This window comes from Corvus cornix, chromosome 1 (assembly GCF_000738735.6).
Source record: "Corvus cornix cornix isolate S_Up_H32 chromosome 1, ASM73873v5, whole genome shotgun sequence".
Lineage (NCBI taxonomy): Eukaryota > Metazoa > Chordata > Aves > Passeriformes > Corvidae > Corvus > Corvus cornix.
The window spans coordinates 88,192,887-88,211,638 of record NC_046332.1 but is presented as its reverse complement, the minus strand read 5'-3'; the positions used below and the strand labels follow the sequence as shown (position 1 = coordinate 88,211,638).

The following is an 18,752-nucleotide window of genomic DNA, read 5'->3' as shown; positions in this document are numbered from 1 at the left end:
AGCGAAGCTGCAGCAGCGCGGGGACAAAGCTCAGAGGGAGTTCAATAACTAATCTGCCAAAACACACCATTTGCAGAAACATAACTTCATTCCAGCATCCCAATTTTGCCTGGAGTGGTGAAGCAACTCATCACAAATAAAAAGATGCTTAGGGAAGTCCAGCATGAGAGTAAAAAACTGAGATGTGGAGCACAGAAGGCAAAAGCAGGATATAAGGGGAAGCTTGGGCATAACAGCATTATGGTTTCACTGAATATGCTCCCCCAGCCCTGCCTTTCACTGGGCAAGGATGCCTCTTCTGCCTCATACTCCAGTAACCTCCCATAAAACACAGGAGATGGCACAGACACAAAGGCATAGAACAAAGATCAGCTGATTTCTTAAGGGTTAATGTAGCGTGTCTCCACAGAGGAAGCAATAGTTTTGAAGGAAACAAAGAAAACGGATGTGTCAGGGTACTCCAGTTGTGACTGACGCAAACATCAATAAACTTAAAACAATTATACACAAGACTGAATCACGGACACTTGTGAATTGTGTAGCATATGTTTCAAACCAACAGATTTTACACAAGTTGGCTTATACAATATTTTTGTTTACAAGGTCTGCTATAGTATAAAATCTATCAAATGGTGCCTTTCAAACGGCTTATATTTTAACATACAGCACTAGACATCAAAAGGACACACAGCAGGTTGTGTATTTTTAAATGCTGCCTGATTCATCTTTTTCTTTTTATAGATTTCATAGCATAGCTGTATCTGAGAATGCAGCAAGTGACAAACCAACAAAATTCAGTTGTTCCAGACAGAAACAAATCCCATGTTGATGACAGCAGCATGGGCATAGGTCTTTGGATCTGTGGTAACGCATGGCTAATGCATTAAATTCCACTAAATTGTCTACTGTGTGTCCTTTTGAATAAGTGTTGGGAGAGCCAGAGATCTCCTCCAGCAGACTCAGAGAGATTCTGGAGCCTCAACAAAGTTTAGGTGAGTCTGAACAACAGCAAATCCTGTGAGAAACCTCATTTAACAACCTCTCCCAGTCACACACAGCACAGCAAAGACTTAGTTCCCAAACAAACCAAAACAAAAGGAAGGTAAATGGCTGAACAACACCAGTGAAGAAAGACTAACAATGCACCACATCAAATTGTCTAACAGCAGGTTAACCTTATGCCATAACTTTCTAGAGTCTAAGAGTCTGCAATCTCAAGCTTCATACAACATATTTCTCATCAGCACACAGAAAACAAACACAAGCATCACCACCACCCTTCATCTCCCATTAATTTGTCATTCCCAAGTTGTACCCAGTGAGAGACCAGGCACCAATCTCCCTTCTTGCTCTCTGGTCATTTCCACACCATGTACACACTGTACTCCTCTCTCTCACACTTTTACTGCGCATCACTCTTACTTCCCTATTTTGCAAGAGCTTTCCCCATTCTACAGATTCTAACGCACAAGAAAAATGTCTTTAAACCCAAGTAGCACACTGTGCTTTGGTTAGAAAGAGGCCAGGTTGAAGGCAATCATGACAGAGGGAAAGAATGCCATTTTCCCAAACTTCACAAAACATTAATTTCCAGCTCTCAAATACTGAACAAGGGAACAAAGCCAGACGTTTCCCCCAACTTGTGCAGCATTTTTAAATGTCACCCCACAGAAGGAAGGACAGGGAGCAACCAGGCATGGGTGTTGTGTGGAAAACGATTCACTTGCAGAAATAAACTGTAGACTCAGAGAGGTGAAATGATGGAAAACCCACTGACTTCAGTCAGGACTTCCCCCTCAATACACAGGCTGCCAAGAAAATCTTTCTGCCATGCCATGCCAGATGGAGGAAAAATATAATGTTCAACAGTTAACTTTACCAGAAATTGTCACCAAGACATTCAGCCCTTCAAGTACATCCATTTGCTGGAATCGTCTTCGATTGATGAGCGGATAAACCTTCCCCTGTCCACTTCTGTCTAGCAGCATCAGACCACTTTCAGTGCCCACCAACAAGTTCACTCCTAGAAAAAACAAAGCCAGAGATCCAAGTTAGTAAGCACCTTTTCCACATATTCTGATGAAGTGATGATTGATACAGCAACTGACTTGTTTCAAGCAGGTCTAACCACTGCTGACTGGGTCTCATTTGCCTGCAGCCTAAAAGCTCTTACAATGCAGAGGCTCTCTACATTACCTGCCCACAGTGTCTATTGACACCAAACGGTGTCCAAAAGAGTAAGAGACTGGAAGACCACGGAGAGCTCTCTAGAGCACCAGTTCCCAAACAAAAAGGCATGCTAATGTTGGAGGAGGAGTGAGGCACAAAGTGGTATGCAAGCCTGTGTATTCCAAATACGTATTAGCTGTTGTTAGGGGGGTGGTAGCAGGATGCTTTTGACATGGACATGGCAGTAAAAACAGTTCCCACTGGGAGAAACAGATTGTGGTGCAGCCCTCCTGTAAAAGGATAGGCACTGGGTTTGTTCCCAGCTTCACACCAATCTTTTCCATCTGAATGTTAAAACCAGAGGAACAACAGTAATCTCGTGTTTCCACAGGCTTCTCCTAAAGATCAAGCAAATATAGACGAGAGAAGTCAGTAGTCCAGTTTCTTTATACAAAGTTCCAAAGGTCCATTGGAACACTTTCCAAGAGACCATAAAACCTTACTATTTAAAATCAATTACTTTTTTTTTACATCATAGATATATATGAGACTAAGTTTTAAATTCCTATTGTGTTATCACTCTTAAATTTTATAACTATTTATTTGCAATAATATTTAAGTCCAGAAACTCATAAATTTTGCAGAGACAGTTCAAATACACTACAGGAAATGGAAATCAAACCAAATGTATGACTCACTTTATTAGGCTTCCATGTTGCAATCCCAATATAAAACTTGCCATGCTTTAGCACAATAAAATAATGAAATAAGAAAAGCAAAACTCACACAAGATCATCATAGTTACACTGCTTAATGGTCTTAATCCCTAGTCAGACAATTAACCCCACACACAACTATACTGATGCCAATGGGCCATCTGGGCTGATCCCATAATGAACCTTTTCTGATAGAGCAGGTGTGCCCAGTGTCCAGGTGTGTGTGTGTGTCTCAGTGCAGTCTGCACCTACAGCAGTGACATGCCTTCTTACAGTACTGAAAAAGGGCATTACTGCTCACCTAAACAACACCCTGGATACCAGGCATGGGAGTGGCTTGCAAAAAGGAAGGCCTGACCCAGGGGACACCAAGTATCTCTGAAAGGGGAGAGAGTATTAGGGGGAAGCAGAGCTGCAGCCAGGAGGAAGTAATGATGGGGGCTGAGCTGCTGATGCTGAAGCACTCTTAAAAGCCTTTAGGTGGATGAGAAAAAAAGATGCAGCCCATAGTGAGTTCAGAAATTATCACGCATCTCTCCATTTTCCTCTCTCTAGCCTTCTCAGTAAGAAAACTTTAGAGGTCCCAGCAGCCTCAAGGCATTTTTTGCTTGGATTTACTCTTCTGCTACTTCTCCTGGGAGGCCTGTCACCCTCCAGGCTCTCCTTTAGCTGCTGACACCTCCTTCATCCCTCTGCTGCCCACCTCTTGCCTCCGCATCCCCCACATGGTTTGCACTAATCACAGAATCACTGGGTTGGAAGAGACCTTCAAGATCACTGAGTTCAACCCATGCCCCAGCACCATCTCAACTAAACCACGGCACTGAGTGCCACATCCAATCTTTTTTTAAACACTAGCTGGATCCCATCCCACAGCTCCCATGGGCAGTAGGCATTTCACCCAAGAGCATTTCACACAGACTCTCTCTCATACTGGGAGACATCATCAGATTGAGAAGTGGCAGAAGGAAGCAGGGAGAGCTAGACACACACAAGTCAGGGCTTAGCACAGGCTGAAGCAGCACCAAACCAGCCAAGGAACTGCCCAGCAGCTGGTCTCCTTCCTGCAGCTCCAGTACCCATTGACTAAAGCTATAAGCTTCAACATGCATTTCTGCACTTTTTCCAGTGTGGGCTACAATTCAAAGCAAGCCATATGCAAACTGCTCCCTCAGGGTCCCTTCTCCTCTTTGCACATCAGGGCTCCATTGCTGCCGCCTCCACCCTCACCTCTCCTGCCGCTGCCTTTGTGGTGCAATTGTTTCTGCTTTGAGTTCTCATGCACACCTGTCCCCCTTCCCTTAGCTACATGTACTTGGAGATGAAACTAACAAGGTACTATGCTGGTGGCAAGCAGTGCTTGAATTTTACAATGCGGACATCCTCCTTACTCGCAGACAGCAGAGCTCTTCTACTGCCACCCTACAATTAAGCAGTTCTGGCTTTTTCAAACAAATGCAAATGCTTCCTGAAAAAGCACAGGCTGTCTGTGGAGGCTGGGTGTAAAAATCTGTGTAACTGCATCCATGTCATTAACATTGACTTTCACCACTCAAAACTAGAAGACACAGTATCAGAGACCTAATGCAATTAGCAGCTTGCCAGATACTACTGGCATTACCACTGGTAAGGCTAATCAAATCAAAGCAAAGCAAGTCCCCCTGTTTTTGAATGAAAAGCATCACCATGAAATGGTTTAATTTTCTTAAGGGTAAAGGAAGTTAAACCTTACCAAGAAGCAAACGTGTACCAACTTGTATCACCATCAGTTTGGCCCTAAATGTTCAACAGGGAAGGGCTGTGTTACAGCCGTAAAACACCTCTAGGATTTTACACCTATTCTTTAAACTACCCTAACAGTCAGATACATAGATCAAAGAAATATAAAACCATTAACATGAATTGCTACTGGCAAAACAAGGCAGATCAGAGAAATTATGAGTCATCTTTACTGACACCATGTGATTTCTCTCTGATTTGCCCTCTCACAGCCTGGAAGTTTACATTTGCACAAGTCTTAACTTTATCAGAGAACTTTACACAGGAGTTCAAGCAGAAATAGTGTTGGGGTAAAATTTCTTACCAGTAAGTTCTGGAAATAAAGAAAGCAGCAGATAGGAAGACAAGGTGTTGGGAGAGCTATTTAATTGACACAGTTTTGCAGGCAAGAAGACTGGGACAACAGTACTGTTCTGAGAAATAGGAAATGCTGGAAATAACGCCAAAAGAGAACTAAAGCCTTGGAAAGAGCTATAAAAATGTAAAAAAGAGAGGGGACTGTGTTACCTATATAATAATCATATGACTTAGGGCAATGGCCAATTCTCTTCTTCCTTAGTTTTTAAAATGAGCTGCATGTGCATTTACAGTCTGCCAAGTTTAGGGATACTAGATAAACATGTATGTAACATACACAAGCATCAACTATTAACATTTAGATAATGAAAAAATTCATGTGTCCCCATAGATTCTGGCCAAGAAACCAACAACAGAGAAAAGCTTTCACTGGGTGTTGCAGCAGTGATTCCACACTGTAGCAGGCAACAGGCACTGCTCTAAGCCTGATGAAGTGTGGAATCCTGACTGTCTGACACCAACACAAATTACCCCTAGTGACAAGAAGACCAGACACACTTAGTCAGCTGACATCTCGTACCCAGCTTCTCTCTGCAGTAATCACTCTTAACAAAGCTAAGTCTCAGAATGGAAAATATTCCTTCTATCCTTTTCCCTCTTACTTCCTACATATACTGATGGCTGAGGTGACGAGTCATCTTACGCAACACATCTTAATCAAGCCCTGAAACAGTACATTAACAAGAGCCTGAAGAAGATGATTATTTTTCAAAAGAAATACTCTGTGTGCACCAGGTGTACACTGCAAGGACTACTATAAGCTCCCAAAAGCTGCAAGAGATGTACTAGGGTTCAGAGAGAGCTCAAAAGGATATCCTGATCAACTGCATGAAGCCTCTCCCAGACAACTAGTGACAGGAAAAGAGGACACTGCCTCAAGCTGCGCCAAGGCAAGTTCAGGTTGGATACCAGAAAGAACTTTTTCACTGGTTAAGCATTGGAACAGGCTGCCAGTGGAGGTGATAGAGTAATCATCCCTGCAAGAGTTCAAGAAACAACTGGATGTGGTACATAGTGCCATGGTCTAGCTGATCTGGTGGTGTTGAGTCAAAAATGATCTCAGAGGTCTTTTCCAACCCTAATGATTCTATGATGCTCAGTCTAAACTGTGCCATCAGAAGCATGTACGTATCAGTGGGAAATTATATCAAAGCAGAAAACACAATAATAATCAGGTCTTGCAACAAAAAAGATGTAAACAAGCACTGAATAAATGCAGAGAAACAGCTACAGTTTTGGAGATACATTATCAAAGGCTGCAAGCTCCTACTGGCATGTCTACACTTCAGGAGTGCAGGAGGCAAAGGAAGAACATGTTTGCATTACCCCATAAGGCCGCACACAGTATCTCAGAATTGAATCTCTTCTTGTATTTGCGAATCTCTGGTGTGTCACTCTGTGGCCGTGTATTTGTGGGATTCACATTGACAACTGATCCTTTCCGCGTAGGGTCTTGCCTTATTGCCTCTGATCTCATTGCTTCACTAGAAAATCCTACTGGAAGAAAAAAACGTAAAGTGCATGTAATATCCCTCCAGTGCTAGATTCTGGCCATATATTCTCTACATCATACAACTCAAATCAGTAACTCAGAATACTGAGAAAGTCTTTCTTTTTTAAGAAATGTAAATGGAAAAAGAAAATAAACTATGCAATACATTGCAAAACAAATAAAAAGCATGATGGTAACATTCTTAAGTACTTTAAAGAGCCACTGAAATCACTGAACCCTTTTTCCAATTGTCATCTTCAGCTACTTTACTTACCCACAGAAGTCACAGTTGTCCCACTAGATGGAGAAATCTGTAGTAATCTGGGGTCTATAAAAGGTGTAAAGGAGGAGGAAGATTTGTGTTTCTGGAGTGTGTTACTAGCGGACTGAGTCTGCAATGTAAATTTCAACTTTATTAATATTAATGACAATAAAAAGCATGGATAACAAACACCAACATTTTAAAGTCACTACAGAATTATGCTACAGAGCCTCCCCAAGCTTTTATCCTTCCTTTATTAATACACAATGCACTGCAGGCACCACACCTGAACTAGATACATATGCACACTGCACATGTTACAGCAAAATGTAATTAGCTAAACTGTCATCCCTGAACCTCAGCTGCTAGCAAAGCTTTTTAGGACAGACCACTACAATTAGGCACAAAGCAAGGGAATGTCTCTCCTTTTGAAAATCTGCTTAAATGTATGTATACTATTTTATCTGCACACTGTCTACTATCTACAATTTTTGAATTTATGAAGCATCTCCTGACTTGAGGTAGTTTAATATATTATGATGTTTGATCTCTTGGCTTGTGCAACAAAATCAGAACCATCTGGGATCAAGCATTCACTTCTATAATGGACTATGTTTCAATGTTCGCTACTGTTCATTCTCCCTATTTTGTTTAACCTGAGCCTCTTGCCAGAAAGCTGCAGCAGATTCTTCCACCTTTATTTGACAAAGCAACGTATTAAACCTGTATCGAACAAAGGTGCTCATTAGTGTGGAAGGTGTAGCAAACAGTGATATGACACTATGAATATGTAGTGGATAAAATCACTGGTGCTTGTTATGAGGTCTAAACATGAAAAAACATAAAGAAAGAAGACAAGTGAAACAATGAACTGTTAAAAATGGAAATGAAACGACTTAAAAACCCTTGCCAGTTTAGTATTACAGTGACAACATATCATACTGAAGCAGAATGAGACAAGTGGGGAAAAAAAAAGTGTGTATATATATAAAGGGTGTGCATGTGGTAAGTTATACCAAGCAGTACTGGGTTTTTGCTCAGTTTTATGCAAACATAGTTACAAGACACTTCTTTAGCATCAACTAATCTTCAACCTCTGATCTTCCTAATCCTCTACAGAAAAAAATAGCAATGGGTCTTTGGAGTATATCCCTCCCCTGCACAACCCAATACCAAAAGGCTCTTCCATCACCAGGCACTGCCACAACCTCCACTTCCCAAGCTGAGTTAACTGAACCCTGCTTACGTATTGCTTAGATCAAAGTAAAGAGCAAGCATATCTCTGGATCAATCAACTGATCTCTATAAACTACAAGAGTGCGCTTTTAGAAAGATCAAAGACCAGTGAAGCATAGCTGAAAATTAAGTATTATGCTAAATGAATTTCCAGGAGGAAACTCTCCCTCACACCCACCCTACTGCTACGTGGTTAAGAAGCATTTTTGATTATGTGGTAAACATGCATATTGCCATAAGCCTACCCAGCTCACTGCAACCTCTCCTCACCACAACACTTGCGCACCTACATGGCAGGACTGTACCCTGAGAAGCAGCAGCTTCTTTTCACCGGGTTTCGCTTGCCCTGTATGACCCCCTGCTTGAGACTCTCCTTGTAAGCCAGGGCTGGCCACCCAGCCAGGAGTGGAGACACCATACAAGGCTCCTTGCTCACTGCTGGGGTTGGTAAGGGGCAAAAGACTCTTCGTTCATTCCCATGTATGCGTATCCTCTGCTGCAAGGGGTTACACGCACGTAAAGGACCAGGCTTTCCCACTAGCACTTGGTAAAGGAAGGCACCATCCTGAGATCAGCCCAGGACAGCAAGAGGGAGCTTCCCCCATAGTGAAATCTTCTCCCCTTGGACACAATCAGCATTGGTGGAGAACAGTGATCTTTACACAGCTGCTTCTCAGGGTACACACATACTTGGAAAAAAACCCAAATATTTCCCCCCATTCATTATTTCAAAATAACAATACCTCAGGTTTTTACAACCCTCCCAGGCAACACCTGATTTGTTCACCCAGCCCACGTGGCAAGCTATAGTGAGCAAAATCCCTCCACAGCCACTTCCTCTCCCAAAGGGTGAGTCTCCACAAGCAGCTCCTCATATGTGTGGAGACACTAGTCCAGCCTTTACTGACAAAGCCAAAATTAACTGCTAATTCTGAAGAGGCACATTGCTTGCAATTAGCCTGCTCCCGGAATAAAACAGAATTAAAAAAGAGTATTGGCTTGAAAATGCAGTAGTCAAGTTTAGTTTAAAACGAACGCCATGCAATTAATGACTCACTAAAAGGAAGCAAAAATAGTAAACTGGCAAGTTTGGCGTGGGACTGCTCTAGAGTTAAGGGCTTCTTACACAGAACTGAAATGTGTTATTTGGGAGGTGGGAACAAAGGTGACAGGAAAAAAAAAGCAGGGGAGATTGGCTGGAGTTCCTTTGCAAACTAGCTACTAGGCAATGCTGCTATAACCCTATGAAAGCAGCCAGCTGTGGTGTAAGACATACCTCATTAGTAGTTAGCTTGTCCTGGGGTGTCTGTGGGGACATGGTGGGTGTCGGCTGGCTGGAGGATGGGGAAGAGGAGGTGGAGGAAGTGGAGGAGGAATGGCTTTGCTGTAAGAGATCTGGCAAGAGGTGAATGCGACCGGCAAAGCCATTGCTCTCATGATGGCTGGCACGCTTTTTGTCAACTGTACTCTGTAGAAAAAACAGGCACACTTGTCTTGCTCAAGTGCTGCTTAAAGGTCTATATCCCTAACAACCTCTCTCCTTCTCTCCCTCACTTCCTACCTTTTCACTTTTTTTTTTTTTTTTAATTATTTTTTTAAATAAGCTGACAATCCATGCTTTGATGCCTGCATGGAAAGTGGGCAGAGATACTAGAATTCATCAAATTCCCACCGGCAGGCAAAAGCTTGGTTCATGTGGTTGACTTGCACAGCCAGTTCCACCAATTAACAGAAGAATAACTGTGCTGCTAAGTCCAACACCACAACAGGGACAAGCACATTCTTGGGGATGGGGATTTTTTTCCCTATTATTTTGTTTTAAACTAACTTAGATCCTATACAGATAGCAGTTCGGACTTTCTGGAGAATCCCTTCAGCTAATTATTTAAAACAATAACCATGAAACCTTCATTTTCAAACAAGAGGGCTCAATTAAGAAATCAGCATTCAGTTGTGAAACTCAGAAATGCGATTACTGAGGAAACTCCTATAAGCTAACACGCTCATTAACACACAAGCTCATTAACAGGGAACCATTATCTTTCAGAGGCACAAGGATGCAATATTTTCAGAATCAAAGGCAACAACACAGCACTCTAGCTCTGTCCACATTCTCTGCCTCACCACCTATTTTGCTTCTCCCCCACACCAACTCTTGTGTGAAATCACATGTACATGTGTGTGTATGTTATCTGGGTGGTCTGTATGCCCTCAACTACAGGTTCAAAACAATTTTAAAAAAACCTTGAGTGCTCCCACCCCAGTCTCCCTCCCAGCCCCACTCCTGAGACACATATTTGGTTCTGTGGTAAAACTAAACTAAGTTTTTGCTCCAGGTACTTGCTCCACACACCTGCAGCTTTTCTACCCTTCTCTCCCACACACTTTGAGATATTCTGCATGGTGCTGCCATGAGTGTCACTGGAAAGCATGCAAAACAGAAGCAAGGGGTGATGGGCTACTGTTCTCTTTGCATGCATCAAACATCTTGCTCATCTGAAATTCACTACAGCTGCGTCTTGATAATACGAACAACAAATATAATGTAGAAACAGCATGGGTGAATGAGCGAGTGGGTTAATGAGCACAGAAAGGGTGCAGCACTGCACAGGGAAGGAAAAGCAATACCTGTCGAACAATTAAGGTGCCCTCCTTAGAAGGAGTCAAGGCAGGTTCACTCTCCACATCATCATGGACAATCATGGTTTTTACTGACTCTGTTTCACCATTGCTCAAGTTCAACGTTGACCTATTTGCCAGACAAGAAATAACTGGAGTGAGATAACAGCACTAGTGCCCTGGCTGTCACTGCCCTGAATCATGGAATACTCAGAATTAATTTATATTGTGACACCAGTAGAATATTTACATAAGCTGCCTAGAAAAGCCTCTCTATCAAGAGATTGTTAAACAGTTTCTTGTTCTGTAAGAAATCAAGGAAGAAGAGGGAAAGGACATTGAAAAGATTAGCCTCAGTGTTTGAATATATGAACATACAAGGCTGCTATGTCTTGCTCATAGATTGTAGTAAGCTGAAAGAACTAACATACAAGCCAAAGTAGCTAACATCCTTTTCCTTCAATCCCCTGTAAGGGAAAACAGATGCAAAACACTGTTAGAGGGACTAACACTGCTCGGACATCATCGGGTCCAGAAGTAGATTCATCTGCTCCTTCTTGTTCCATATCATCATCTTCCTCATCTGTTGTCCCTGATTCCTCACTTGAGGATGAGTAATCCGTTACTTTATGTGGAGGTCGCACATCCTCTACTGCTCGCAATTCCTTTGCCAATGCAGTTAAATCCTGATGGCAGAGGGAAGAAAAAAAATTAAAAACTGATGTTGCAAGTAGGAGAGAAGAAGAGTTTGCAAGACAAACCCACAGGATTAGTGCCTGAGTTTGTTCACTTGTTCACTTCTGTGATTCCATTGCCCCAGCAGTACTGTTTCCTTTGACTTACTCATTCCTAACAGTTACCAAAACTCACTTTCTGATAGATTCAAGCACCAGAAGAGTCAACCTAAGGGGGTCTTGCCATATCACAGAAAAATGTGCATACTCTAAAACCCAACTACCCTATGACTTCAGTTTACGCTATCATACCATCTGAAGGACGTATACAAGCACAAGGACCCACTCTCTCATAGTGGCTACTGTCACAGTTCATTTTCCTAAACTTTTCAAGCTAATAGCATCTGCCACAAGAAATCTAGACATCAAGGTTGTAGAAAGATCCTAGGACTTTCTGAGCCACCTAAGGCACAGTTGCAGAGAGCTGATCTCCTTGAAACCTTTTGATCAATTTCCAGCTGCAAGGAACTGTGCTGAGGCATTCACTTGTGAAGTCCGATTCATCAGCACCAGTCAGTCACACAAGACTGTCAAACAGTATATACAGTATGGGACATAAGCTGCACTTCTGTCTGCAGTTTGCAGAGTGGGTAAACATGGTTTGCAGTCAGTTCAATGTGTTCTCAGCTGTGTAGCTATGTTTTATTTAGCTGAATACAGTTTATGGCAAATATTTCACACATTAAACTATCAGAAGTGAAGGACCAGCCTCTATGTTTCTCTAGAAAGCTGACGGATTTGGGTGATGGTGAAGCATCATAAGAGATATGGCAACTGAAGAAAGTTTCAAGGAAAGGTGCAAATACTGTGAAAACCCATTGAGCTCCCCAAGATACAACTGGACACAGAGCTGTTATCAATTGTAATAGCAGCCAGATATAGGAAATGTCAGAAATCTTCCACAGAGAGTAGGAAAAATTTAAGGTCTTACCACTTCTCCCTGCACCATTCAGCCCAGCATTGGCACATTCAGGTCAAATGCATGACCATTGGTCCAGCCCCAGGAAGGAAGCACAAGATTGAAAGAGAGAAAGGCATGGATTAGGAAGGAAGAAGACCAGAGAGCAGAAATCAATTCCAGAAGCAGAGCAAAATCTAATGTTTGCAGTACTGATATGCACAGGCAATTACACAGCCCAGAACATGCTGCTAGACCCACAGTTACAAACTCAATTCTAGCTGATGTTCACCCCTAATGGCACTGAATGAAGCTCTCACTGTACTTTTTGTGAATCTACCTGAAAGAGAAGGAGGACAGGGGAGGTGGATGCAACTCACAGCAGGCTTGATAGGTCTGAAGACTTCCTTTTTCTCTTCAGGCTTTTTAGGTACACTTTCATGGCGCTGTGATGGCGAACCCTCTGATTTGGATGATGCTGCATGTGCCAAGACCCCAAAAGGAATACAGAACAAAACAGATTAGGCAGGGAGCTAAAACATGTTGTCTTACTTCACTTTAGAGTGAGGAAGAGAGGTGAGAAGACTATTAGGGGTGTCTGACCACAAGACCGAAGTTTCACTATGACATTGTCCCTGAAGGACTGTATAAAAAACATCATAAGCTGGGATTTGTATAGGTGCAACTGACCTATGTCTGAAGCCAAAGTAAACGGTCACAACAATTGTAAATCAAAGACTCAAGTGTGGCCACGAGCTGGAAAACCTCCATCATCATCCACTGTAGCCAGCTGAGACCTATCCATTGCAGTCTGCACCGCATCAACAACCACCACGGTGACAAGCAACAAGTATCAAAATGTGCCCCTGCACACATGAGGAAGGGAGGGAGCTGTGAGGGCATGGAGACTGGGCTATTTGCACACAGGAACATGCAGCAGTGCCTGGATGTGAATTAAAGAACAATGAAACAGTTTGACAATGATTTCTGTGCCTACTGCCTTTGCCAAGCAAGGACATACAGCCAAGAGGGTACAGGAAGCTAATCCATCTGTGACGCTGCATGCTCAAAGGTTGTTCCTTGTGAGGGTTATCAGTCTTAATTACTGAGGGCTTCACAGCTTAATAAACTCAGAAACACACTGTTCCAAAGGGTGGGAGAAGGACTTACATCTCATCCTGAACCGCTCTCCAGACCCGCTCTGAGAGCCAGGGTGGGAGCCAGGTTGCGAGCCAGAGTTGCTTGAGCCAGAAGAACTGCCACTGCCTGGCCTTGGTACAAGCTTCTCCACCCTTTCCCACAGCAGACGAGGCTCTATATTGCTGTATCAAGGGAGGAAAGAAATTCTTTGTTACACACACTTCAGTCACACACACTGAAACATCACTCTCCCTCAGTGTTTTGCTAATAACTCAACTGAAAGAACACTTTAACACTGAGCTCAGGGCATCAGTAATGCTTCACAACCCAGGCAGTGGCTCCCTTTGAAATAACTATTACCTTATTTATGATGGTTAAAAAAAAAGTTTAGGTGGGTATAAGCTATTCCTTTTATTTGGAATTATCTACCTGCCATTCTTATGCATCTAATCTGAAGCGGACAATTCTCTCAGCCTGCATGCAGCAGGTTTAAAATTGGCTCAGTAGTGTCCTAGGAACTAAACACTAGCCAAAAAGAATACCAGAATACCCTCACCCCTGTCCAGTGAGCTAATTCCAGGGTGGCCTCCCATGTTCCTCTGCTGAGCTCAGGAGTCAGCTCTCTCTTCCCCTTCCTGACCTCGGATGCTGTGTCACAGCTCATGGAGTCTTTTTCCCCCTCTTAAAATATTTTTTTCTGGCTAAGAGGCCAAAAAGTTTCTGAGGTCTCTTCACTTTAGATATTACAAGCCCTTCTGCTGACAGTAATCCCCATGGTACATCCAAGATGACCCACTGCACCAAAAGGCAAGATGTTCACAAACAGCCATATTTTTTCCAAAATTTGAAGGATATTTGAAATTATTGCTAAAATTACAGGGCAGGCAACTCAAATGAGAAGAGGAAAGAAGAAATTTTGTCAGCATTTGTTGACACATGCTACAGCAAGGGAAATCAATATTAATCATTACTGAAAAGGGATCCTACATTATCTTCCTTTCACATCCTACAGGCATTGCCAAAAGCTGTCCGGAAACACCTGGATTCCCATAAGCCTTTTCCTTCCAATTCAAGAAAAGCCAGGACACGTAGGCTTACAAACCTCGTGGAATTTCTTTGACCTGCTTGGTTATTTTGCTGCCCACTGCCCTGCAGTGGGGAATCACGGCGGGACAGGACTGGTGATCGGGATGTTGTTCTCACAGGTACCTTGGGAGAAAAAAGGTTGTGTTAAACCCACGAAGAGGACAGAGAGGACAGGAAGATACAATCTCTCCTGCCACGAAATATATTCTTAAGATCTTAACAATGTGTTCTAAGTACAAGCTAGTATCAATGACCAAAAGCAATGAACAAACACCCACAAAGCCAAAAGCCTTAGTTGTGATGCTGTTCAGAATTTGAATAGAGCCCAAAGTTGAGTCCTAATATTAAATAGAGTTTAATGGTTATCACACGAACACGTACACACCCTGCTACCCTCCCAGCTACTGAGACATTTGAAAAGAATATGGCATTTTGACTGAAGCAGGGAAGGCACAAAGCAATTTGCTGAAACAGCATGAGAATTAGGAGAATAAGCTCAAGGGAACCAAACAAATGCCCGGGAATGGATCAGCAGAAGGCAAAGACTGGTGGGGGGGGGGGGGAGCAAGAATATACTCAGAAGAAGCAAATCCCAGTGGATGGGAGGGGGGATGGGAGTGGGAGAGGAGGAGGAAATATATTGAATGTTTCCTTTTTGTTCAGATCCATCTCAATTTTAAATAAGTGTATGATTCATAGTTTGGGTTGCTAACCGATGAAGAGGAATATTAACTCTGAGCAATAACCTCAGGGATAATTTGAATTCTTTCCTGAATATGGTAATGATTTGTTAACTTTGCATAATAAATTGTTTCTCTGAAATAGCTGCATTCTATAAATAATTAGCAATTTTATATGAAGCTTCAATATTGTACTTCAGGTTGATTAACATTAACCCATTGACTGAATACCTACATTATGATCTGCCTTCCAAAATACTGTTACCAGTACTGGCACAAGGGCATGGTCTTCCCAGTGCCCAGGGTATCACATCCTTAAGAAAACTGTAATTAATAATAAAAAATACCACACATCTGTCTTTCTACTCCTTACCCTTGGAGGCACCTCGTCACTGTCTGATCTAGCCCAAGCCTTTTGGGTGGGGTCAGGTACCTCCGACTTAGAGTCAGAACTCTGATTAAGCACTTCACTGCGTGAAGGTGGATATGGGTCCTGGGAACGAAGATGGTGATGAGCAAATTTGGGAGAAGGGTCACTGAAGGAATGGGATCGCGAGACAGGGGAAACATTGTTCTTGAGAGATGCCAGATGGGACCACTGTACCTTACAAGAAAACAAAACATAAAACATTCAATGCGCTCAGTATAACCGGCTTTCCAATTAACACAGAATAAAGGCAGGTGGGGCAGGCAGAGACAAATTGGTTATGGCATTAGGTAAGCGTGGGGTGGAATCGATGCACTTAAAGCAAGGCAAGCGCCCAAAGAACGTAACAGACTGAAAATACAGCACATATGCATTTTTTGTGTGATACGCTCTCCACATACACATACACTGGTGCCCAGAGGAAAAGGGGACCCAATATCTGCACCATGAGCCTGAATTCAAAGGCCGCTCAAGACAGAAGTTGCCTTCTGTTCCCTGGTCTTCAGTGGGCTTTGGCCAGGTCTCATGGCAGCACTGGTGGGCTGGGAAATTTGAAGTGGACATCCAATTGAAGCAATGTACAAAATTAAAGAATGCTGTAAATTGGGCAAACCAACAGACATTTACATTTCCTAATAAATTTAGGAACTGGATACAGCTCAAAACTTTTGGAGAAAGACCATAATACAAAGCCTTTATTCCTTTACAGTTATTGCAATATATATAAAAAACCATAATATATATTGTATATAGTATACATATGTACAATGCATATTATACTTACACCATATATGTACCATATAGTGTACATATATACATATTTATACACAAAGTACACACACACACACTTACATGCACACATATTCAATTACACATACTAAGAAGGCATAACAGTGACCCTGGAGTTAAAACTCCATTACGATTCCCAGTGAAATCCATATTGACCCTTCAGCCTACTTCCTCTTTGTGCATAAGCCTGTGTTTCAGAGTTAATTTCTGAAACTAAGGAGGAGGAAAGGTCATAACTGAGGAACATGCTGTTTTCACACCTAATGATTAAGCAAAACTTTGCTTTCAATCCCAGTTTCAGTAGGCTGGCTGTATTTGTTTTTATATGATTATTATTTCCTCAATTTTAATACACACAGCTGTTGAAGAGCCTGATTATCCTTAATATGAGTGGAAGACACAGACTTTAAAAGTAACTGGCACAGAGTATGAAGATACAAGTCCAATATTTTGATATAGTCATAGAAGTTTGAATAAAAGCCAGGAAATAATGAGCAAGAGATGAAGTTCTGTCCTGACTTCTCCCACTCTTCCGTCTGTTCAAATTCTCCTGTTGTCCAAAAGAGTGGCAATACCTAGTCACAGTCAGGGATGGTTTTAGCTTGCACTGTCATCAACAGACTTTATTTGAAAGAAGAAAATTCTGCATGGAAACAGAGGAACTAAATGCAGAACTCTACCGTTTAATTTAGCATACTAAATTGCTCAGAATTCCTGGGCCATGTCAAAGTTTTAGACAAAGGTTACTTATTCATGCAATATGAGACTAGATATCAAGATCTGGAGGCCTCTCCTTAGAAAACAACGGAACAATGGCTACCATGAAGCTCTTGGTCTTCTTGATTTTCCAGGGGTGGTACAGAGCTCTATTTAGCAACTGCAGGCCTACTGACAATAAACTTGCTTTTCTTAGACATGCTCTGCAACGCTCTTTGAAACACTGCTCATACTATTAAAACCCACTTGTTTAGTTAGCTTTTTTCTGCAAGAATTTAAAAAACCAAGCAAGTGCACTTTTTTCCTGAGCATCCTTTTTAGTAGTAAATACCTTGCACAGAACAAATTCTGAATTGCAAAATGCTCTGCAACTGCCACCAGCATTTAACCCGTGTCACTGCTGCACAGATAATAACGAGATGCAAAAGTTCTACTCTAGCTCTAACATTGAAAAAACCCAAACCAAACCAAACCAAACCAAACCACCAAACTCAGAAATCCATCAGTTTCTCAATAAAACAAGCAAAAATAGACAAAGAGTAAATCTACAGAATAAGCTGTTTTGTGTAACAGTACTACCCTCTACAATAGGCTTTCTAAGTGCAAAGATCTGCAAATTTGAAGGAAACATGTTAGGACTTCTGCATTCCCTCGAGGATCACCAAGATTTTCCTGGGCACTTACCTGGGGCTCCATTGGCCTCTGCAGGGCAGGCTGAGCAGGTTCTGAGTTTCCATTGGAAAAGGACTCTGATCTTGAAGGCACTGGTGGCTCCAACACTTTGCCCATCTGTTTAGACTGTGCTTCAGGGGAGCCCTGATTAGTTTTTCTAAATCTCTCCTCCACCTAAGCCAAAATAAATGGAGGTTAAGCCTCGAGTCAGTAAAACCAATTACAGTAGAAATACAAAGGGGAGTACCACCTTTTCTTTACCACAAAGAAACCAAATACATTTGGGGTTTGGCAGGATTTTTTCCTGACCACTTTTGCCAGCACTGTAAGTTCACTGAGTGAACTACACCAAGGCAGCAAGTATGCCAATATGGATAATCCATACCAGGAAGAGAGGAGATACAGGAGGTAGTAAGATGTGAGATAATGTCATGAAAGACCATTAGGGGCCTTCTTTCTGCCTAGATTGTTATCGGTACTTTCCTCACAGATAATAAAAAGGATATATGAAAACAGAAACAACTTTATAATATAAAAGTACATTTCCCATTGCTATCTCTTACTTTAGTTGACCACCTTATGCAACCAGTGGTTTTGGATGATCTGCTTTCCTGTGCTTTTCTCTTTGGCAATAGAAAAAGAGATAGGAGGATATGTTTCTCTGCCAGTTAATACTGGAGTCTGTTCAGCTTTAGGCACAAAAGTGTAGGATTTATTATTGTCTCTCTTACCAATCAGTCCCAGCACAACCTCAAAGGCTGTAGAGGACAGTCCCATCATCCTGTTTCCTGTTCTCAGGAAGGTGTAGAATTGATCTTATATTAACCTCAAGAGCTTGCTGAGGGGAAGACTAAATCAGAATGTACTCAATCCTCAGAAGACCATCAAGCAAGGTCCCCATGCAGAAACATCACCTCTTTCAAGGCCACAATACTGAGAACAAAGTGAGATGTATGAAGCACAGGAGATGGAGGGAGGC

General features: G+C 42.2%; 1 protein-coding gene across 13 annotated transcripts in view; it reads right to left on the bottom strand.

Annotated features, from left to right (window-relative positions):
* MAP4K4 (mitogen-activated protein kinase kinase kinase kinase 4) overlaps positions 1–18,752 on the bottom strand; it is a 167,264-nt gene that overhangs the window by 13,705 nt on the left and 134,807 nt on the right. For 3 of the 13 annotated variants that reach the window (XM_039548851.1, XM_039548878.1, XM_039548913.1), the window contains 12 exons: positions 17,786–17,947; positions 15,542–15,772; positions 14,505–14,611; positions 13,433–13,584; positions 12,643–12,740; positions 12,296–12,304; positions 11,141–11,316; positions 10,640–10,760; positions 9,288–9,479; positions 6,788–6,905; positions 6,348–6,518; positions 1,880–2,023 (listed from right to left, as the gene is read on the bottom strand). In XM_039548851.1, coding sequence (XP_039404785.1) covers positions 1,880–2,023; positions 6,348–6,518; positions 6,788–6,905; positions 9,288–9,479; positions 10,640–10,760; positions 11,141–11,316; positions 12,296–12,304; positions 12,643–12,740; positions 13,433–13,584; positions 14,505–14,611; positions 15,542–15,772; positions 17,786–17,947 — 1,681 coding nt within the window. The remainder of the gene's footprint in view (positions 1–1,879; positions 2,024–6,347; positions 6,519–6,787; positions 6,906–9,287; positions 9,480–10,639; positions 10,761–11,140; positions 11,317–12,295; positions 12,305–12,642; positions 12,741–13,432; positions 13,585–14,504; positions 14,612–15,541; positions 15,773–17,785; positions 17,948–18,752) is intronic. The other 10 variants (XM_039548884.1, XM_039548917.1, XM_039548857.1 and 7 more) reach the window with 9 other exon arrangements.